Genomic DNA, 23,651 nt, shown 5'->3' with positions numbered 1-23,651 from the left:
TTTTGATGATTTTGTATTGAAACTTAAAAATAGAAGATAAAGACTAATAAAAGCTCATATAATAAGTAAATGAGGCAGATTAAAAGACTTCGACCAATCTTGTTTCTATTTGAAATGGAACCTTTTGGCGAGAAACGGAGAGTCCTGAAATTTTAATTTGGGGAACTGATGATTAGAATTCTGTGGGATTGTAGAAATGATGTAGATTATGGTTAATTTTAGAAAAAGAAGAATTGGATGTATTTTTTATCTGGATCTGTACCAAAGAAAATCAGAGTCAGTCTTTCTTTCTTTCTTTCTTTCTTTCTTTCTTTCTTTCTTTCTTTCTTTCTTTCTCTTTCTTTCCTTCCTTCCTTCCTCCTTTCCTTCCTTCCTTCCTTCCTTCCTTCCTTCCTTCCTTCCTTCCTTCCTTCCTTCCTTCCTTTCTTTCTTATTATTGTACTTTTATCTTGCTTTCTGTCTGACTTTCCTTTCTTATCAACTCCTGCTTGTTTATTTTTTCATCTTTATATTTAATAAAACTATATCCAACTAATATCATTGAAAGCTGCTCGGAGTCATTGATGGTGTGAGAGGCGGCTCCAGCAATCAACTGAATGAATAAATAAATGAATGAATAGACGGTTGAAGAAAGAGAACCAAGAGAAAGCAAAAAAGAAGAAAGAAAGGTTGAAGAAAAAAAATAAGAGAAGAAAAAGATTTAAAAAGCAGTTTCCGATATTCTTTACAGCAGTTTTAAGTGCAATTATATTTAGATCTTTCTCGCCAAAGTTACATCATTTTTTTTTTTTGCTTTCCTGTCTAATCGTCCAACTCATAAATCAGATATTCATTTTTTCCCCTCCATTTTGCGTGAAAATTTCTTTTCTTTAATCAAAGAAGTCAATTTACCCATCTCAACAGCTCGAAAATCTGCCAATTTTTCATCAACCGGTATATAGCATTATATAGCATTGAGTCTTTCTGTCTCGGCCCGTATAATCTCACCGCAGCAATCGTATTTTGAAATAATTTTGTATATCTTTCTTTCTGTTTATTCATTAGTCCCCGAAATGAAATTTCTAGCTTCTAAGGAATCTTAATCTTTAAATTCCTCTATATCCAAGTAGGAGAACTTGGGCAAGAATCGGCAATCTTAAACAACCAAAGAGCCATTTGGACTCGTTTCCCACAGAAAAGAAAACATCGGGAGTCACAAAACCCTTGCCTGACTATTTCAAGACTAGCCTACGTAGTTGAATTAAACGTTCTCTTTTCTTCTGAAACTTTTCTTTTCTTGGATTTATCCATGGTTGGCCTACCGGGGGTTGAAAAGCTCAATAAATCGCGTGCCGGTGGGTGTCGCACATTGGCGGTGGTGACGCATATTTTGAGCGACAGGGAGCCACAGCAGAGGGATGAAAGAGCCACATGCGGCTCCAGAGCTGCAGGTTGCTGACTCCTGGCTATCCAGTCCTGTAGAAGTCCACTCTAAAGGAAGCCACATTGAGTTGGGTGGGAATGGCCATCAAATTATCTTTGACTCCAAGGGACCACATAAGATGGATCTTCTCCTGACCATCTGTCCCTAACCTGGTTCTTCAGCTCTTCCAATGAATGGTGCGTCTATCACCACTTTAGTGGACTTCTTCCACCTTCCGGTTGTTCTCTTCTTCTTCCTCCTTCCATTGTCTCCATCATCAGAGCCTTCTCCAGGGAGATAGGTCTTCATACCATGTGTCCAAAATATTTGAAGCCTATGTTTTTGTTCCTTGAGGGAGAACTCTGTGCTGGTTGATTCAATGATCCGTTGTTTCCTCAGCTTTCTAGGTTATTCTCAGAGTCTTTTCCAACGCCCAGCTTCAAAAAACAAACATTTGTCCATGGAGAACCTGGTTTATTCAATGTTCCCTTGTTTCCGTGGCTGTCTAGGGTCTTCTCCAACTTCAAACAACAAATATTTGTCCACTGAGAACCTGGTTTATTCAACGATCCATAGTTTTCTTGGCTGTCTATGATCTTCTCAGGGTCTTCTCCAATGCCCAACTTCAAAAAACAATCATTTGTCCATGGAGAACCTGGTTTATTCAACGATCCATTGTTTTCTCGGCAGTCTAGATTCTTCTCAGGGTCTTCTCCAATGCCCAACTTCAAAAAACAAAAAAACATTTGTCCATGGAGAACCTGGTTTATTCAACGATCCCTTGTTTCCTCAGCTGTCTAGGGTCTTCTCCAACTTCAAACAACAAATATTTGTCCACTGAGAACTTGGTTTATTCAATGATCCATAGTTTTCTTGGCTGTCTATGATCTTCTCAGGGTCTTTTCCAACACTCAACTTCTAAAAACAAGCAATTCTCCATTCTCCAGTCCTGTGATCAGATAAACCGTGGAAAATTACACCGGTAAGGATGTTTTTCTCAGAGGAAATTCTTCCTCGAAGCCCTTTGTTTTCCACGCTGCCACGTTTTCCGTTCCGTTGAGTAAAGCTGTCGTGGCTGCATTTTGCACAGCACATTAAACTTGGTTAGTTTCTGGTGGCTTGGCAGAAGCCACTGGATGCAAGTGGAGAATTCGGGGGAAAGCAATAATTAAATACGCCCGAGAAGCAACAAACGGAAAAATGTGACAATTTTTATCCACAGCGACATCCGGTAGTAGCCCAAATTTCTGACCCAGTTGAGGTTCATCAACGAGATCTTTCCGGGATCTGGTGAACTGGGAGATCTCCATAGCAATCTGCATCTCTGCTAATATAGCTGTGATGTTTATACGGGGAGGGAATTTTAGTTCAGCTTCTCCAACGTCTTCGGAATTTACTCTGCCCCTCGTTAATAGCGGAAAGTTTATTTTTATTTGTCGATCGATTCAATTTTTATGCTACCCATCTGCCCCTAATAACATGTCTCCACGCAGAGTTACAGGTGTTGGTAGACTTTGACTTACGGGCCACAATGGAGCCTGCCTGTTATGGTCATAAGTCAAGACGGTTGTAATGTGGGTCATCAGAGGGGGGGACGTCCAATTTTACAATTTTTTTTATTTTTGGCCGTGGTTCGTAAGCAAAGTCTGCGATCGTCTAAATGCCGTGGTCGTTAATTGAACTTATTTGGAGTAGGGTGGTTTTGGCCAAAACTGGAAATAACTGGAAGTAAATGTTGGCTTTTAACAAAAATGTAAATAACAATCATGTAACTATGAGATGCTGCCAATGCTTCTGTCTGTCTGTCTGTCTGACTGACTGTCTGTCTGTCTGTCTGTCTGTCTGTCTGTCTATCTATCTATCTATCTATCTATCTATCTATCTATCTATCTATCTTCTATTCTATTCTATTCTATTCTATTCTATTCTATTCTATTCTATTCTATTCTATTCTATTCTATTCTATTCTGTCATCTGTCTGTCTATCCATCCATCCATCCATCTATCTATCTACTCTATCATTTATCATTTATCATATATCTTTCTCTCTCTCCTATTCTATCTGTCTGTCTCTCTATCATCTATCGTATATCTTTATCTTTCTCTCTCCTTTCTCCTCTCTCTCTCTCCTATTCTATTCTATTCTATTCTATTCTATTCTATTCTATTCTATTCTATTCTATTCTATTCTATTCTATTCTATTCTATTCTATTCTATTCTATTCTATCCTATCCTATCCTATCCTATCCTATCCTATCATCTGTCTGTCTGTCTGTCTGTCCATCCATCCATCCATCCATTCTATCATTTATCATTTATGATATATCTTTCTCTCTCTCCTATTCTATCTATCTATCATCTGTCAGTCTGTCTATCTATCATCTATCATCTATCATCTATCGTCTATCTTTATCTTTCTCTCTCCTTTCTCCTCTCTCTCTCTCCTATTCTATTCTATTCTATTCTATTCTATTCTATTCTATTCTATTCTATTCTATTCTATTCTATTATCTGTCTGTCTGTCTATCATATCATATCTATCATCTCTCTCTTTCTCTCATCTATCTATCTCTCATCTATCTCTCGTTTATCCTTTCTCTCTCTCCCCCTTCCCCCTCTCTCCTAACCCCGATACATTTTGGGGTATAACGTTTGGCCTAACTTGAGGTTACAAACAGACAAACAGACGGCCGACTTTTAGTAGTGTATAGATGGCCTCTTGCTATCTCATTCGGTTTTCCGCTCTTGCGGAAAACCTTTTCCAGACTATCGAGTGCGTGTGGGAAAATATCGAATTTACTAGAGCCTGGGTGTCACCACTCAGCTGGGCTACTGCAAAAATAGCTATGCGTGGGGCTAACCTTGAAAACCTCCGGAAAGCTACAGCCACTCAGAGTTATGACGACTTCTCGTACGTTTCCTTAGCGAGATGGAATGAATTACGATTTAAGTTGTTGTTTTTGTTGTTGTTGTTGTTGTTGTTACGGGTTTGTTTTCGCACCGGTTACGTCTCTGGAGTTGGTTAGAGTCAGCCCCAGATGGCAGCCGCACAAAAGCCGCCATAGCACAATTAATAAATCAAGGGGATTTTTTTTTTCCTCCTCCCGTACAAGTTTTCACAGCCTTGCTTGCAGATGGTGAGGCTCAAAACTGGACCACCTGCAATCCCAATCTTTAAAAAAAGGGGGGGGGCAGGAGGAGGAGAAAAAAACACTCCGCAACCCTGTTAAAATCTAAAAATAAAATAAGCAGACGGCAGCCTTTGTTTGCAAACAAACCAAAAATACACCCAGCAGCTTCTCCTAAATAGAAGTCGGATTCTTTCTTTCTTTCTTTCGAAGAATCTCAAAACATGTTTGGTACAGACGGATTGGCCACCGATCTATTTCCTTCACGGATGCGTGTCGAGGGAAACCGAGGTTGGGTGTAAATCACCGGGATTCTAAATATTAACAATAATTAAAAGTCTGGCGACGGGGCAGAGGGGAAAAAAAAAATCCTGTTTACCGGTAGCACCTCGAACACAATTTGGAGCCCAAAAATGTACGTTGCTGAGTGAGAAATTTGTTCGGTGAGTTTTGCCCCGTTTTCGCCCCGGAGACCAGCGGTGGATTTCCAATATACTTACTACTGGTTCACCCTGAACATACATGCTCGCTTCATGTGCGTGTGACTTTCACGCATGTGTCCAGCCTTCTGTGGATGTGTTTTGCTCGTGCGCGCTCCTTCCTTGCATGCGCCCAGCCTCGAAAACATGACTAAATAGGACGGCATTACATCCAGGCAAGTGGCCGGGCCCATCTGCAGTGGCTGCTACCGGTACGCACGAACCGATACGAACCGGTTGAATACCACCTCTTTCCGGGAGCACTGCCACCATCATAAGTACCTTGCCACAGGGGTGAAATGCTCCCAGTTCAGACCGGATCGTCTGAACGACGGTGGTTCGGAGAACCGGTAGCAAAAATCCCTGCGCATCCCTCCCACTATGCCCAGCTGAGCTGTGAGATCATCAGAGGCTGTTTTTTTTTTTTTTTTACTTTTAAAAGCATTTTTTTTACAACCTCTTCGGCCGAAAAAATGTTTTTAAAAGTTAAAAAAAAGCCTCTGATGATCGCACGGCTCAGCTGGGATCGTCAGAGGCTTCTAAAAGCATTTTTTTCTGCAACCTCTTTCGGCCGAAGAGGTTGTAGGGGAAAAAAAAAAAGCCTTTAAAAGCCTCTGACGATCAGGCAACTCAGCTGGGATCATCAGAGGCTTTTAAAAGCATTTTTTTTTCTGCAATCTATTCGGCTGAAGAGGTTGTAGGAAAAAAAAATTGCTTTTAAAAGCCTCTGACGATCCCAGCTGAGTTGCCCGATCGTCAGAGGCTTTTAAAAGCATTTTTTTCTGCAACCTCTTTGGCTGAAGAAATTGTAGAAAAAATGCTTTTAAAAGTAAAAAAAAAAAAGTTGGCCACACCCATCCAGTCACATTACCTCTCCCCCACCAAGCCACGCCCACAGAACAAATTTTAGATTTCACCCTTGCCTTGCCAAGCATTTGAATTTGGATCACGTGACACCCCCCCCCCGGGGATGTTTCAACGGTCGTAACTGTGAAACCATGGCCCTCCTAAGACATATTTTTCAGGGGGGCCTTTGTACATTTGGAACGGTCGTTAAACGAACTGTACCCATACGGACTATAAGAGCGTCAAATTTGATGTTTGTGATGTATTATGGATTTTACCAGGCCACCTTCAGCCAATTTCTCACTTGTCCCTTCTGGAGGAAGAAAACCCAAGGAAATACGAGAACTTGTATTTTAGGGTTGTATTTTAGATCTGTCTCACGGCCAAATTCTTTTAATTCAGCTCTAGGAAAGTTTTTTTGGGGGTGCGGGAAGTAGATAAATCTGGAAACACAGAATCCAAGAAAAAGAGGAGCGTGGAGGCAGGTTTTCCTTTCCCCCCCAAAAATATTTCAAAAACACATTAGCAGAAAAAGTATATTTATCTGCCAAAAATCGGAGAAAGTTAAGAAAGTCATCCAATCCAATGGTGATTTTTTTCCCCCCTTCACTGGAATATTTGCCAGCACTTCCATTTCAGCTGGCTGGAGATCCCATTAGTAATTGAATTTTTTTTTTAAAAAAAAGAAAGAATTAAATCCATCTTCCAAGAGACCACGATCAGTTACGAAGGATGCTTCAACGTGTCATAATAAAGAACATAATACAGATTTTGTTTATCTGTCCCCTTTCTAAGACCGTACTTGGAATATTGCATCCAGTTTTGGTCGCCACAATGTTAAAAAAAAAGTCGTGGAGACTTTAGAAAGAGTGCGGAGAAGAGCAGCAAAGAAGATTAGGGCTAAAACTTAATGAAGAACGGTTGCAGGAATTGGGGGTGTCTACTTTAATGAAAAGAAGGACATGATCGCAGCCTTCCAGTATTGGAGGGGCCGCCCCCAAAGAAGAGGGAGTCAAGCTATTCTCCAAAGCACCAGAAGAAGCAACGGATGGAAATTAACCAACGAGAGAAGCAACCTAGAATTAAGGGGAAATTTCCTAACAGTGAGAACAATTAACCAGTGGAACTGCTTGCCACCAGAAGTGTTTAAACACACTGGACGTTTTAAAGAAGAGATTGGACAACCATTTGCCTTAAATGGTATAGGATTTCCTGCCTGAGCAGGGGGTTAGACTAGAAGACCTCCAAGGTCCCTCCCATCTTTTTTTTCATTCTGTAATTCTGTACGAAAGTATCTCCCACCTGAGCAGGACTAGAACAGGAGTCAGCAACCTGCAGCTCTGGAGCCGCATGTGGCTCTTTCCCCCCCTCTGCTGCGGCTCCCTGTCGCTCAAAATATGCGTCACAACCGCCAACGTGCGACACCTTGCCGACACGCAATTTATTGAGCTGTTCGACCCCCAGTAGGCCAAGCATGGATAAATCCGAGAAAAGAAAAGTTTCAGAAGAAAACAGAAGGTTTAATTCAACTACGTAGGCTAGTTTTGAAATAGTCAGTCATGGGAAGGGTTTTTGTGGCTCCCGGTGTTTTCTTTTCTGTGGGGAACAAGTCCAAATGTCTCTTTTGAGTGTTTAAGGTTGCAGATCCCTGGATTAGAAGGTCCCTTTTCAACTCCGTCATTCTAATTCTAACAATTCAGCCTTTTGCAATTGACCGATGGGGGATTTTGGTTCAAGAGAGCCTCCAGTTGTTTCGGGATTGCAGACAAGGCGCCTGTCGCTATAGGGACAAACTTTCTGTGGCCGTAAGTCACTCAAAATATGCGTCACAACCGCCAACGTGCGACACCTTGCCGGCACGCAATTTATTGAGCTGTTCAACCCCCAGTAGGCCAACCATGGATAAATCCGAGAAAAGAAAATTTCAGAAGAAAACAGAAGATTTAATTCAACTACATAGGCTAGTTTTGAAATCGTCAGGCACGGGAAGGGTTTTTGTGGCTCCCGGTGTTTTCTTTTCTGTGGGGAACAAGTCCAAATGTCTCTTTTGAGTGTTTAAGGTTGCAGATCTCTGGATTAGAAGGTCCCTTGGGGGATTTTGGTTCAAGAGAGCCTCCAGTTGTTTCGGGATTGCAGACAAGGTGCCTGTCGCTATAGGGACAAACTCTCAGCGGCCGTAAATCGAGGACTAACTGGGTTTCGGCTCTTGGATACTTCCGGCCCGACTTGGACAACATTCAGCGGTGCGTAAGTCCTATCGTTGTTGCTATCTGGATGGACAGATCAGCAGGAGCCCAGAGAGGCAGCCAGGTAGTTCAACAGGTCGAGCTGCTACGACTGGCTGCTCTTGTGTGCCAGGCAGCATTCCATCCCGCCGGCTCCTTTCGGAGAGCCGCCCTTTGTGCGAAAGACGCCAGAAGAGGTCGGGCGCTCGGTGCGATGACCCGGAGTGAGCTGTTCTGATTGGCGGATTTATTTATTAAAAAGATCTCTATCTGGGCCTTTGCACAGTTGCTTCCGGCAACGTAGGGGACCTTCGCAAAAGCAGGAGACGGCAAAAATAGCATCCTGGACGAGCATTTTCGGTGACATACCTGCTCGAGATCTATTTAAGATTATTATTATTATTTTGAAAACAAAACAGACCAGGGAAAATGTCGGTCAGACGCGGATTTCTTTTTTTTTTTTTTTATTGAAAAGTTTTACAAAAGTTTACATATTTCCCCCCCCTTCCCTACCTCAACCTCCCCCTCCCCCCCTCCCCTTCCCAGAACAAATTACAGGGTATAAACTTCAACAATCATAATCAATCCTAATCTAAACAATTATGACATTTCACATCTCTTGTTTCTTCAATTCCCTAATTACCCGCCTAGCTTTATTACTTAAAGACACACTAAATATCTATATAATCATTCATAACCTATCTGCAATTTCTTATTCCGATATTTATTTTGAATATAATCTATCCACCTTCTCCAGTCTCTTAAATATCTTTCATTTGAATGATCCTTCAGGTACGCCGAGATTTTTGCCATTTCCGCTAGATTTATAACTTTCATTGTCCACTCTTGGATTGTAGGTAAACCTTGCTTCTTCCAATATTGTGCCACCAACAGTCTTGCTGCAGTTATTAAATTCAAAATCAATTTAGTCTCTATAACTGTACAATCCGTAACTATACCCAAAAGAAACAGCTGTGGTGTAAATTTCAACCTCTTTTTAAGAATATTTTGTAAAATCCACCAGATTTTAATCCAAAACGCTTTAACCTTTTTACATGTCCACCAAATGTGAAAATAAGTAGCATCCTCACAATTACATCTCCAACATTTTGGTTGTACATTCGGATACATACGAGATAACTTTTTTGGATCTAGATGCCATCTATAAAACATTTTATAAAAGTTCTCCCTTAAATTTTGCGCTTTGGTAAATTTCACATTTGTTACCCATATTTTCTCCCACGTTTCCATCATTATTGGCTGTTCAAAATTCTGCGCCCATTTTATCATACAGTCCTTAACTAGCTCTGTTTCCGAGTCCATCTCTATCAGTATATTATACAATCTTTTTATATGCATTGGGCTTTGATCTCTAATTTGTTTAATTAAATTTTCGTCACTTTGTATAACACCAGTTTTCTGGTCTTTTCTCCATCTGGCTTGTAACTGTACATATCGGTCAGATGCGGATTTCAAAAGCATCTCCTTAATTGGAAACTTGGAAAGTGTACGTGAGCTGTTTTGGTCAATACAGGCAGGCAGTCCTTGACTTATAACGGTTCATTTAGTGACCGGAAGGGATTGCCTCACAATCAGGAGGCTGTGAGGCTGTGAGTTCGAGTTCGATCCTAGGTTAGAGGGCAGATATTTCTCTCTCTCTCTCTGGGCACGATGAGAAATATATCTGCTGAACAAAACTCCACACCGGCAACAGGAAGGGCATCCGGCCAGTAAAACACTCAGCTCCATTCAGTTGCCCAAGACTCCACCCTGATGCAAGGGATTATGGGGTCATTAAAAGAAGAAGATAATGATTTAGTGACCGAAGTTATAACAGCACCGGAAAAAAATGACTTCGGATCGTTTTTCACACTTACGACCGTTACGGCATTCCCCAGGGTCCTATAATTTACCTTCGGATGCTTGATAACCGACTCACATTTATGACAGTCGCAGAGTCCCCCCCCCCCGGGGTCACGTGATTCCCTTTTACGACCTTCTGATGGCGGAGAGGGGGGGAGCCGGGTTACGATTCACTTAACACGCGTGGCCAGGAACGTCGTAAAACGGGGCAAAGCTCCGTTTAACCCACCTCTCCTTTAACAACATAAGGGCGCGATTGTGGTCCTAAGTCGAGGACCACCTGCATTAAGAAGAACTTGAAATATTTTTTTTTGTCTCTGAGCGACAAAATTTGTGTTTCAGAAGTTTGCAAAGGGGAGCGGGAATGTTTTAGCGCTGAAGAGCGAAGGGGGAGAAATGATGGGACTAACTAACCAGGTTTGTCGTTGTCGTTGTTGTTTATCCTGCAGAAACCTTGATGGATTCCACCACGGCGACGGCTGAGCTCGGCTGGACGGTGCACCCGATTTCAGGGGTGAGTTTGGGTCTTTCCTTCCTTCTTTCTTTCTTTCTTTCTTTCTTTCTTTCTTTCTTTCTTTCTTTCTTTCTCTTCCTTCCTTTTCTTCCTCCCCTCCCATCCAATTTTTCCCTCCTTCTCTCTTCTTCTCCTTCTCCTTTCTTCCTTCCCTTTTCTCCCTCCCTCCCTCTTGTCCAATCCGTTCCCTTCCTCCCTCCCTCCCTCCCTCTATTCTTCTTTCTTTCTTTCTTTTTTCTTTCTTTCTTTCTCTTCCTTCCTTTTCTTCCTCCCTTCCTTCTCTCTTCTTCTCCTTCCTTCCTCTTCCTCTTCCTCTTCCTTCCTTTCTTGCCTCTCTCTTTCCTTGTTTCCCTCCCTTGCTTCCTCCCTCCTTCCTTCCTACCCTCTCTCCTTCCCTTCCTCCTTCCCTTGTTTCCTTCCTCCTTTCTTTCTCTCCTTCCTTCCCCTTCCCTCTTTCCCTCCCTTCCTCCCTCCCTCCTTTCTTCCCTTCCTTCCTTCTATCCCTCCCTCCCTTGCTTCCTTCCCTTCCTCCTTTCTTTCCCTCCTTCCTTCCCTCCCTCCCTCCCTCCGCACTCAACCTGAGCTCTCGGCACACCTGGGCTGTGCCATCAAACAGCCGGCAGACAGAGGAGAAAACACTGCGCATACAAATCCGTGTAATTTTGTGTGCCTTAAACAACTCTCTCACCCCCCCCCACCCACCCAAACCAATTGCAAAGCCCTCTCCACCCCCCCCTGAAAACATACAAGGAGAGGGGGGGGCGTCGTCGAAAAAGACAGCAATCACCGTTCTTCGCTGCTCTTTTTTTTTTTTTTTAAATTGCATCACGCAAAAAGAAAAAAAAAGAAACCTCTTGGCAATTTTCTCTCGGAATGCCATAAACTCCTGGAATAATTCCGATATGGCTGACAGCGCTAATGAATGCAATTAGTTGATTAATTAACTTCGCAGCAGATTTCAAAAAAAAAATAAAAATTAAAAAGAATACGGGGCTTCGGGGAGGTGGGGGTCTCTGCGACAGAAAGAAGGGTGCAAGGGAAATCAGGGCGAGAAGGAATTTCTCTCTCTCTCTTTTTTTTAATTCCCACGATGGTTTGGATATGAACACCGAAAACAACAGCCGTGTGAATTTAGGACAAGTTGTGAGTTTCTCTCCAGAAAGCTCCTGGCTGCTTGCTGGAAGCTGCTTGCTCCATCTCTGCTGGGTGATTTTTTCCACCTCTTTCTTTTGTCCCCGAGGGGACCCACCGGAATCAGGGAATTCCCTTCCCAGCAATATCAATTCCTATGAATAAAATACCGTGGATGCCACCATTTTGAACAGAAGGCGAGGCGCGAAGCGAAATATCAAAACACACCCTCCCGCTCCCACTGGCGAGATGAAATGCGAATTAAATAACAGAATAACCGAATCGGAAGGGACCTCGGAGGCCTTCTAGTCCAACCCCTTGCTCAAGCAGGAAACCCTATACCAGTGATGGCTAACCTTTTTGCTATCGTGTCAAGGAGGGGGGGCGGGGGAGGTTCACACGTGCGCGGCCGTACCCATAATTCTATGCGCCCCGCCCTGTGCATGCATGTGCAACCCCCTTCCCCCCCCGCTCCTGGCACGTGATGCCCAGTAGGCTCGTTTTTCTTTCTCACCTGGCTCCAGATCCTCTCTATGCATCTGGGGAGGATGAAAACAGCCTTCCCCACTCCCTCGGAGGCCCTCCAGAGGGTTTTCAAAGCCCCAGATTTAGCCCTCATTCCAGGGAAGGGGTGCATGGGCTTTGTAGTCTTGCCGGAGACCCCCAGGTATGTGTTTATCTCTCTCTCTCTCTCTCTCTCTCTAGTGGGAGGAAGTGAGCGGCTACGACGAAAACATGAACACCATCCGGACGTACCAAGTTTGCAACGTCTTTGAATCCAGCCAGAACAACTGGCTACGGACCAAATACATCCGAAGACGGGGCGCCCATCGGATTCACGTGGAGATGAAGTTCTCCGTCCGCGATTGTAGCAGCATTCCCAACGTGCCGGGATCTTGCAAGGAGACCTTCAACCTTTACTATTACGAATCGGAATTCGACGCCGCCACAAAGAGCTTCCCCAGCTGGATGGAGAATCCTTGGGCCAAGGTAGACACCATCGCGGCCGACGAGAGTTTCTCCCAAGTCGACCTGGGCGGACGGGTGATGAAGATCAACACCGAAGTCCGGAGTTTCGGGCCCGTCTCCAAAAACGGATTTTATTTGGCCTTCCAAGATTACGGGGGTTGCATGTCTTTGATTGCCGTCCGGGTCTTTTACCGCAAGTGCCTACGCGTTATCCAGAATGGCGCCATCTTCCAAGAGACGCTGTCCGGTGCGGAGAGTACCTCTTTGGTGGCGGCCAGAGGCACGTGCATCCCCAACGCCGAGGAGGTGGATGTGCCGATCAAATTGTACTGCAACGGGGACGGCGAGTGGCTGGTGCCCATCGGACGCTGTATGTGCAAATCCGGTTACGAATCGGTGGAGAACGGCACCGTCTGCAGGGGTGAGTGAGTGAGGTTGGCGGAGGAGGGGAGGGTCGGGATGAATGGAGCAAGAGGAGGAGATTTTGCAAAGGAGCTTTGTAATGGACAGTGCGAATGGCCTTGGGAGAGAGGAGGAAGAGCTGTGGAATAGGCCACGGTCCGATAAGAGGCAGCTGAGCCCCCAGAAGAAAAAGGGATGTGGGAAGCATCTGAAAAGGGACCCACCCTAGTTTCTTGGGCTGTAAAGAGGAGGGGGCAGAAATATTGCAATGGGATGTGGGACTGGCCTTGGGAGAGAGGAGGAAGAACTGCAGAATAGGCCACAGTCCGATAAGAGGCAGCTGAGCCCCCAGAAGGAAAAGGGATGTGGGAAGCATCTCAAAAGGGACCCTCCCTAGTTTCTTGGGCTGTAAAGGGGATGGTGGGGGAGAGAGAGACTTTCAGACAGGCAAGATTCTGGTGCTTAATGGTCTATGACAGTGACGGTTAATCTTTTTGGTGCTGAGTGCCCCAAGCTCTATAGATGATAGTGAGGTAGAGAGGTAGATGGATAGATGGATGATAGATAGATGATAGAAGTTAGAGAGGTAGAGGGATAGATGATAGATGATAGAGAGGTAGAGAGGTAGATGGATAGATGGATGATAGATAGATGATAGAAGTTAGAGAGGTAGATGGATGGATGATAGATAGATGATAGATGATAGTGAGGTAGAGAGATAAATGGATAGATCGATGATAGATAGATGATAAATGATAGATGATAAAGAGGTGGAGAGGTAGATGGATAGATGGATGATAGATGATAGATGATAGATGATAGATGATATAGATGATAGATGATAGAGAGGTAGAGAGGCAGATGGATAGATGGATGATAGATAGATGATGAATGATAGAGGTAGAGAGGCAGATAGATAGATGGATGATAGATAGATGGATGATAGATGATAGAAGTTAGAGAGGTAGATGGATGGATGATACATAGATGATAGATGATAGTGAGGTAGAGAGATAGTTGGATAGATGGATGATAGATAGATGATAGAAGAAAGGTAGATGGACGGATGATAGATAGATGCTAGATGATCGAGAGGTGGAGAGGTAGATGGATAGATAGATAGATAGATAGATAGATAGATAGATAGATAGATAGCGAGACTTGGCCAAAATCATTTGAGTCTGTAGATGGAACTAAACCAGCATTTTCCCAATCTGTTTGCAAAACTCTGGCCACTGCACCCCACTGCCCTTCCCTTCTCCGAATCAGAAGCCAGAAGAGGCCGTGTGGGGCAGCGGTCAGAGTTCAACCCCGAGTTTGGCAAGGAGGCTTAAACCGAAACGGAATTTGTACGCAACCCTGCTTACACATCCCAGGGGAGGGGAGGGGAAGAGGCAGTTCCCTGTGTGTACATGTGTGTGCGCGCACACGCGTGATTGTGCAGGGTGCCCCCCCTCCCTCATCCCTCTGCCAATCTCCCCCCCCGCTGCCCCTCCACAGGCGTCTGAAGGCGCTGGCGCAGGCGCTTTGGGGTCCCAGCCGAGCGAAATCCAGCGCCTTTAATTAAAGACAATTACTGCTTTCAAGCCCCTCTCTTTGACTCAGACGCCTTGTTTGCAAACAGACAGCTGTGGGGGCTTTTGTGTCCTTGGCGCAACGCCCCCCCCTTCCTTCCCTTCTTTCCCTCCCTCCCTCCCTCCCTGCCAAGCGGCTTCTGTTCCTGGCACCCTCCTTCAAGCAGCCAGCATGGGTGCTATTCTTGCCACCCGGAAGGCGTGGGGCAGCGGTGGGTGGATGGTGGCAGTGGTGCCAGATTTTGCAAAAGAAGCGGCTTTTTCCCCTTGGTTGGCACGCGGGGTGGGAGGCGGCCGCCACACCCCCTTTCTGCAGGACCACCAAGGGATCCCCGGTTTGTCAGCTCCGGCAGCCGAGAAGGAGGAAAACCAAGATGGGCACCTTAAAATGCAAAGGAGAGAGAGAGAGAGAGGGAGAGAGGGAGAAAGAGGGAGGGAGAGAGAACGAGGGAGAGAGAGAGAAAGAAAGAGAGAGAGATAGAAAGAAAGATAGAAAGAGGGGGGGAGAGGGAGTGAGAGAAAGAGAAAGAGAGGGAGAGAGAGAGAAAGAGAAAGAGAGAGAGCAAGAAAGAGAGAGGGAGGGATAGAGAGAGAAAGAGATAGAAACTACGTTTCTCCTTTCCACGGGGTCAAACTACGTTTCTCTTTCAAGAGGGTGTCAGACTATGTTTCTCCTTTCCATGGACTCAAACCACGTTTCTCTTTCAAGAGGGTGTCAAACTAGGTTTCTCTTGCAAGAGGTTGTCAAACTACGTTTCTCCTTTCCATGGGGCTCAAACCACGTTTCTCTTTCAAGAGGGTGTCAAACTACGTTTCTCTTGCAAGAGGTTGTCAAACTACGTTTCTCCTTTCCATGGGGCTCAAACCACGTTTCTCTTTCAAGAGGGTGTCAAACTACGTTTCTCTTGCAAGAGGTTGTCAAACTACGTTTCTCTTTTCCATGGGGCTTAAACCACGTTTCTCTTTCAAGAGGGTGTCAAACTACGTTTCTCTTTTCCATAGGGTTCAAACCACACTTTTCTTTCAGAGAGGGTTAAGCTACATTTCTCCTTTCAAGGAGGCGGAGGGGTGTGTGTGTTAAGCCACGTTTCTCTTTTTTTCTCACTGTTTTCGGGATGAAATTTGGTTTTTATTTCGTTTTTTCGGAAGTCCATCCCGGGATATGTCAATACTGGGGCGCCCTTTCCACCCAGGGATGCTCCCCCCCCCAAAAAAAGCTAAGATTGCTGGGGACGGCTTTAACCATTGCACGCTCTCCAGATTTCAACAACCAGCAGGCAGGGGGATTCCTGCGTGCATCCATACATCCCGGTGCATACAAAGCAACCCCAGGTTTACGGGCCTCCAAGCCAGACCCTTGACCCTGATTGGCTAAGCCAGGGATGAGCACGCTGCTCCCAGGGTCCCAGAGCCCCCCCCTTCCCCACCCCCCCCGCCCGTGGAGTGGGGGAGGGGCTGTTGTCGGAGATGAAAAGCTTTGCAAAGGCTGCTGGCTGAGGGTGAGATTTGGGCTTTTGTCTGGTGTGAGTTGGGTTTTTTTGTTTTTTGTTTGCAGCCGTGCAGAGCTGGTGGCTCTTGCTTCCAAAGCCGCAGTTGGGCTCCGAGCCCGTTGCTATGGAAACCGCTTTCAGCAGCTGGAAGCCGTGCCCGGCTGGCCTGGCTGGCTGGCTGCAGTTCCCGTAGCCAAGGATCAATCCATCCATCTATCCATCCATCAGAAGAGAGTTGGAAGGGGCCTTGGAGGTCTTCTAGTCCATCCTCCTGCTCAAGCAGGAAGCCTTAGTCTATTTCAATCAATTGATCAATCAATCACTCAATCAGCCAATCAATCACTCACTCACTCACTCAATCAATCAATCAGTCAATCAGTCAATCAGTCAATCAGTCAATCAGTCAATCAGTCAATCAGTCAATCACTCAAACAATCACTCAATCAATCACTCAATCAATCACTCAATCAATCACTCATTCAATCAGTCAATCACTCAATCACTCAATCACTCAACCACTCAGACAATCAATCAATCACTCACTCAATCAATCAATCAATCACTCAATCAGTCAATCAATCACTCAAGCAATCAGTCAATCACTCACTCACTCACTCACTCAATCAATCAATCAATCACTCAATCAATCACTCAATCAATCAATCACTCAATCACTCAGTCAATCAATCAATCAATCACTCAGTCACTCAATCACTCAGTCAATCAATCAATCAATCAATCACTCAATTAATCAGTCAATCAATCACTCAAGCAATCAGTCAATCACTCACTCACTCACTCAATCCATCAATCACTCAATCAATCAGTCAATCAATCAATCACTCAATCACTCAATCAATCAGTCAATCAATCAATCACTCAATTAATCAGTCAATCAGAATAGAGCTGGAAGGGTCCTCAGAGGTCTTCTAGTCCAACCCCCTGCTCAAGCCGGAGGCCTTAGACTATTTCAATCAATCAATCAATCAATCAATCAATCAATCAATCAATATTAGAATAGCGCTGGAAGGGACCTTGGAGGACTTCTAGTCCAACCCCCTATAGTCTCTTCTTAAAAACCTCCAGTGATGGAGCATCCATAACTTTCTTGTGGCAAGCTGTTCCACTGGTTAATTGTCCTCACCGTCAGGAAACTCCTCCTTAGTTCTAGGTTGCTTCTCTCCTTGGTTAGTTTCCACCCATTGCTTCTTGTCCTGCCCTCAGGTACTTTAGAGAATAGGTGGACCCCAATTTCTTTGGGGCAGCCCCTCAAATATTGAAACACTCATTTCGCCCCCCACCCCCCCTATTCCCAGTCCTTCTTTTCGCTGGCTGAAATCTGCCCTCTTGAGCTGAGCAGCTGGAGCTAAGCGAGGGATTTCTGGAGCCATCGAAATCCCCCTCTCGGTTTTCAATTTCAGCCGAGGGGGTCCTCGGCTCAATGCAAGGCTTGAGACAGACCCAAAAAGGAAAATAAAATAAAATAAAATAAAATCAGCAAGCCAAGCGGGATTAGATTAAGCGAGACGCGGAGGAATTCTCCCCCAATATAATTTTTCGCTCTTTTAAAGAGCCCCTTTCCTTGGTCCTCCTCGTACGCCTCCAAAACGCCAGGCGTTGGGAATTCAAGCAAGCATGGGAAAAGAAGAGAGGTAGAAAGCTAGCCGAGAAGGGAATGGCCAAAGCAGAGCCATTTCCCCCCCACCGCACCCCGAGACGTGCTTCGTAACCGACATTCTGATCCCAAGCGTCGTAAGTTCGAGGACCCCATGCTTCGAAGAGCATCGTGCTTTGCCTCCGGACGTTGTCGATGCTCCCAACGCTGGAAGTGTTTAAGAAGAGAGTGGATAACTGTTTGTCTGAAGTGGTTTAGGGTTTCTGTGCCTTCTGTTCTGATTGATTGATTGATTGATTGATTGATTGATTGATATGGCCTAGAGTCTCCTGCTTGAGAAGGGGGCTGGACTAGAAGACCTCCAAGGTCCCTTCCAACTCTGATTGATTGATTGATTGATTGATTGACATGGCCTAGGGTCTCCTCCTTGAGAAGGGGGCTGGACTAGAAGACCTCCAAGGTCCCTTCCAACTCTGATTGATTGATTGATTGATTGATTGATTGATTGACATGGCCTAGGGTCTCCTCCTTGAGAAGGGGGCTGGACTAGAAGACCTCCAAGGTCCCTTCCAACTCTGATTGATTGATTGATTGATTGATTGATTGAAATGGCCTAGGGTCTCCTCCTTGAGAAGGGGGCCGGACTAGATGACCTCCGAGGTCCCCCCCAGCCCTGTCGCCCTATCTCTTCTAAGAGGGTGGGGCCAGGGGGCTTGCACCCCGTAAGACGGACCCCACGAAAGCTCGAAGCCTCTTTTCCGACCCCTTCCCCACCCTTCTACGCACATACACACTGTAATTTCTCCAACCAAAGTGACTAATATTTCCACAAAGTGTCGCGAAAGCGACATTAACAAGCAGCTAATTAGCACCGCCAATTTTTTTTTCTTTCTTTTTTTTTTTTTGACAAGCCCCGTGTCAGTGCCTCTAATTAGTCTCGCATTCTGTTTTAATCAACGGTTCTCCGTCACGGTTTTAATTTAATTTCTGGATCAAAATGCCAACCGCCGTTCGGGCGGGCCGGGAAGGGAGGTCAGGGAATCTCTCTCTCAATTCGGCGCCTTTCGCACCTGGATCTTTGAGGGGGGGATCTCCCCATCCAAATATCTCCGTTTCCCCCCCCCTTCCTTCCCTCCCACCGCCCCAGTCTCAATTTTGGGGGAAATCCAGCCTCCTTCGACTCGTGTTTCACAGCTCAACCACCACAACAGAATTGGAAAACAAATCTATTGTATTTATTATAAATAAATCAAATAAATCTTATTTATTTTCCAATAAATAAGGGGGAAGGGGAGAGATATAGGTAGTTCTCGACTTACGACAGTTCATTTAGTGACCCTTTCGGAGTCACAAGGGCGCTGGGGGAAAGAAAGGGGCTTAAAGATCGTGTTTCACACTTAACGACCGTTGCAGCATCCTTGTGGCCACTTGATCGGAATTCAGAGCCTTAGGGATGCTGCGAGGGTCGTAAGCCTGAAAAAAACGTCGCTTTTATGAATTCCGTCGTAACTGCGAACGGTCAGGATATGAAATGTCGTTAGTTAAGGATCAGCTCTATGCTTTTTTTCTATCCAGATGGATAGGAGGAGGAGATGGAGAAGGAAGGGAAAGGAGAAGGAGAAGGAGACAGAAGGAGAGAGAAGGAGAAGGAGAGAGAAGGTGACAGAGAGAGAGAAGGAGAAGGAGAGAGAAGGAGAAAGAGGAGAAGAAGAAAAAGGAGAAGGAGAGAAGGAGAGAGGAGAGAGAGAGGGAGAAGAGAAGAGAAGGAGAAAGAGAAGGAGAGAGAGAAGGAGACAGAAGGAGAAGAGAAGGGAAGAAGAAGAAAAAGGAGAAGGGGGAGAGAGAAGAAGGAAAGAGAAGGAGATGAAGAAGGAAGGCAGAGAAGGAGAAGGAGAGAGAAGGAGAGAGAGAAGGAGAAGGAGACAGAAGGAGGAGAAAGAGAAAGAGAAGGGGAGAAGAAGAAAAAGGAGGAGGAGGAGAGAGAAGGAGAGAGAAGGAGAGAGAAGGAGAAGAAAAGAGAAGGAGAAGAAGAGAGAAATAAAGAGGAGAGAGAAGGAGAGAGAAGGAGAAGGAGACAGAAGGAGGAGAAGGAGAAAGAGAAGGGGAGACAAAGAAAAATGAGGAGAGAGAAGGAGAAAGAGAGAGGGAAGGAGGCGAAGGAGGAGAAGGAAAAAGAGGAGAGAGGAGAAGGAGCAAAAGAAGAAAGAAAAGGAGAGTGACGGTGAAGGAGAAATAGAAGAATTGTGTGGGTCCTTGGTGCTCTCTGACTGGTTGGTTTTCTTGCGGACGTTTCACAACCCAACTAGGGAACAGCATCAGTGCTGGAAGGAAGTAGAGTTGTTTGCAAAACGGAGGAGAAAGAGAAAAAAGAAGGAGAAAAAGGAGAAAACTCACTTAACCTCCCCCTCCCTCTCTCCTTTCTTAATCTGGACTTTCTCCTGCCTTTAACAATGTTGGGAGAGAGAGAGAGAGAGATGCTACTAACCAAGTCAACTGTTCCTCCTTTTGTTCTTTTTTTAAGACCGCAGATAAGATTATCTTGGTTTCAACCCCAGTCAAAGCCACCCAGAGCTTCTCTGAGTAAGCTTGGAGTAATGCCATTTTTTCCCCCACCACCGCTTTGATGTTTCCCTTCGGAGTTTCTGTCTGCTTCCCTCCCGATATGAGTAACCAGGTCGGGAAGAGAGGTTTCTGGGGTGGGGTGGGGGGAGAGATGAGGATGGGGAGGGGGCTTTCAAGGAGTGGCTTGACTTCCTCCTGAGCGGGGAGGGTGTCTCTGCAACGCAGAGGGAGGGAAGAGAAGGGGGCTTCCTTGGCAGGACCCCCCCCTCCAAGGACTTCAACTCCCAGAATTCTCTTTACCGAACTGTTGAACTAATCCAGTGTTTCTCAACCTTTAAGACACGAGGACTTCAACTCCCAGAATTTTCTAGGGTGGAAGTTCAACTCCCAGAATTCTCCAGGGTGGAAGTTCAACTCCCAGAATTCTCCAGGGTGGAAGTTCAACTCCCAGAATTCTCTAGGGTGGAAGTTCAACTCCCAGAATTTTCTAGGGTGGAAGTTCAACTTCCAGAATTCTCCAGGGTGGAAGTTCAACTCCCAGAATTCTCTAGAGTGGAAGTTCAACGGTGGAAGTTCAACTCCCAGAATTCTCTAGGGTGGAAGTTCAACTCCCAGAATTTTCTAAGATGATTGGTACCTACATTCTTTACAGAACTGTTGAACTAATTCAGTGTTTCTCAACCTTTAAGACATGATGACTTCAGCTCCCAGAATTCTCCAGGGTGGGACTCCAACTCCCAGAATTCCCCAGGACGATGGCCACCTCCATTCTTTACAGCACTGTTGAACTCACCCAGTGTTTCTCAACCTTCTGGGAGACTTCGACTCCCAGAATTCCCCAGCCAGCCAAACCTGGATCTCGAAAGTTTCAAGCTAGCTCGGGGATTCTGGGAATTGAAGTCCACGATGTCTTAAAAGGTGCCAGGGTTGAATTCTGGGAGTTGAAGTCCTCTTAAAAGCTGCCACGGTTGAGCAACGCGGTTAGTTCGATGAATCGGGCAGAGGAGCGGGCGCACCGAATCTCTCCCCTCCTCTTTTTAAATGCACCCACCCACCCATTGGTCTCTCTCTCTCTCTCTCTCTCTCCCCTATCCAGGCTGCCCGTCTGGGACATTCAAAGCCAACCAGGGGGACGAGAGCTGCATCCACTGTCCGATCAACAGCCGGACGACGTCCGAAGGAGCCACCAACTGCGTCTGCCGGAACAGCTATTACCGCGCCGACTCGGACCCGCTGGAAATGCCATGCACCAGTACGTACGTCTGACAAAGCGGCAGAAGGGAGGGGGGAGGGCGATCAGATTCTTACAGATTAACAAAGTCGGAAGGGACCTTGTAGGTCATCTAGTCCAACCCCCCCGCCCAAGCAGGAGGCCCTACACCAGTGATGGCTAACCTTTCTGCCATCACGTGCCAAAAGCAAGGGTCGTGTGGGGGGGGGGATCGTGTGCGGGCTTGCCCTCATCCATAATTCAATGTGCCCCGCCCCCACCACACATGCACATGTGACTCTAACCCCCCGCACTCCCACTTTTGGCACATGATGGCAGAGTGGGGCCCAGTAGGCCTCTTTTTCGCTTCTCCCCAAGCTCTAGAGGCTTTCTTGGAGCCTGGGGAGGGCTAAAACAGCCTTCCCCACCACATCGGAAGCTCTCCAGAGGCCAGAAACAGCCTTTTCCCTGACTTCCGGTGGGCCCGGAAGGCCCAAAAATCAGGTGGCTGGCGCGCACATGCATGCTGGAGTTAGGGCAATGTTCATGTGCCCACAGATATGGCTCCGCGTGTCACCTGTGACACGCGTGCCATAGGTACGCCATCACGGCCGTACACCATTTCTGACAGATGGCAGTCCAGCCTCTTCTTGAAAGCCTCCAGGGATGAAGCTCCCACAACTTCTGAATAACAGAATAATAACAGAATAACAGAATCGGAAGGGACCTTGGAGGTCATCTAGTCCAACCCCCCGCCCAAGCAGGAGGCCCTACGTCATTTCTGACAGATGGCAAAAAGCCTCCAGATTAGAAAAAGTTTTATTCCCTTAAACTAGGTTTATCCGATTCTCCTCAATCTCACCGGCCAAGTTTTCCATTGCAGGTATTCCTCGAATTACGATCTTTTGCTTAGTGTCCGTTCGAAGGTACAACGGCACGGGGGAAAAAAGAGGACTTCTGGTTGTTTCACACTTACGACCGTTGCAGCGTCCCTGTGATCACGTGATCAAAATCAGGAAACACCCCCCCCCATGGCAATCGGCTCGTATTTAGCACAGTCATTGCCACATTGAGTTGCACGGGGACTCAGGGGTCATCTAGTCCAACCCTCTCCATCTCCAGATTGCTGCCCTGAGGCCAGCGAGCCTCAACACTCATGTAATCTAACTTCTGCCTTCCTCTTTTTTTTTTGTGATTACCTGGTAGCCATTCCTTCAAACCCTCCCTCTCTCCTGAGACAATCACAATGCCACACTGAGTTGCAGGGGAACTCAGAGGTCATCCAGTCCAACCCTCTCCCTCGCCAATCTCCAGATTGCTGCCCTGAGGCCAGCGAGGCGCAACAGCCAGGTAATTTAAATTCTCCTTTCCTTTTTTCTTTCGGTTCCCTGGCAGCCATTCCTTCAGCCCCCCAGGCCGTCATTTCCAGCGTGAACGAGACCTCCCTGATGCTGGAATGGACCCCTCCTCGGGATTCGGGGGGCCGCGAGGACCTGGTTTACAACATCATCTGCAAGAGCTGCGGCTCGGGGCGAAGAGCCTGCACCCGCTGCGGGGACAACGTCCAATTCACGCCGCGCCAGCTGGGCCTGACTGAGCCGCGGGTTTACATCAACGACCTCTTAGCGCACACGCAGTACACCTTCGAGATCCAGGCGGTGAACGGCGTCACGGATCAGAGCCCGTTCTCGCCTCAGTTTGCCTCCGTCAACATCACCACCAACCAAGCGGGTAAGAAGTTACCACTGGCTTCGCTGCGGGTTTTCGAAAGATTGTTTTTTTAAAAAAATTTCGTTCCGGGCTTCCGTTTTTCTGCCTTGTTCTTAAGGGCAGAAATGATATCTCCTGCTTGAGCAGGGGGCTGGACTAGAAGACCTCCGAGGTCCCTTCCAGCTCTATTCCAAATGATTGATTAATTGATTGATTGAAAAAGTCTAGGGGAGGGATGACTAAGCTTTTTGCCATCGCGTGCCAGGAAGGGTGGGTGGGAGGGGGGGAGATTCGCGCGCGAACATGCCCACACCCATAATTCTATGCGCCCCGCCCCGTGCATGCGCACACGACCCCCCTCCACCCCGCTCCTGGCACGCGATGTCCCGGTAGGCCCGTTTTTCTGTCTCACCTGGCTCCAGATCCTCTCTATGCATCTGGGGAGAGCAAAAACAGCCTTCCCCATCCCTATCCCAGGCCCTCCGGAGGCAGGAAACAGCCTGTTTTCCTACTTCTGGTGGGCCCAGGAG

At 46.3% G+C, this 23,651-nt stretch overlaps 1 protein-coding gene across 3 annotated transcripts in view; it reads left to right on the top strand.

Moving 5' to 3' along the window:
• Positions 1-23,651, top strand: part of EPHB2 (EPH receptor B2) — a 62,607-nt gene that overhangs the window by 4,567 nt on the left and 34,389 nt on the right. For all 3 annotated transcript variants that reach the window (XM_060684754.2, XM_060684756.2, XM_087879240.1), the window contains exons 2-5: positions 10,394-10,458; positions 12,295-12,979; positions 21,298-21,453; positions 22,807-23,142. In XM_060684754.2, coding sequence (XP_060540737.2) covers positions 10,394-10,458; positions 12,295-12,979; positions 21,298-21,453; positions 22,807-23,142 — 1,242 coding nt within the window. The remainder of the gene's footprint in view (positions 1-10,393; positions 10,459-12,294; positions 12,980-21,297; positions 21,454-22,806; positions 23,143-23,651) is intronic.

The sequence above is a fragment of the Pantherophis guttatus genome, chromosome 15 (assembly GCF_059756535.1).
Source record: "Pantherophis guttatus breed Tessera chromosome 15, ASM5975653v1, whole genome shotgun sequence".
NCBI lineage: Eukaryota > Metazoa > Chordata > Lepidosauria > Squamata > Colubridae > Pantherophis > Pantherophis guttatus.
This window is presented reverse-complemented; position numbering and strand designations above follow the sequence as displayed.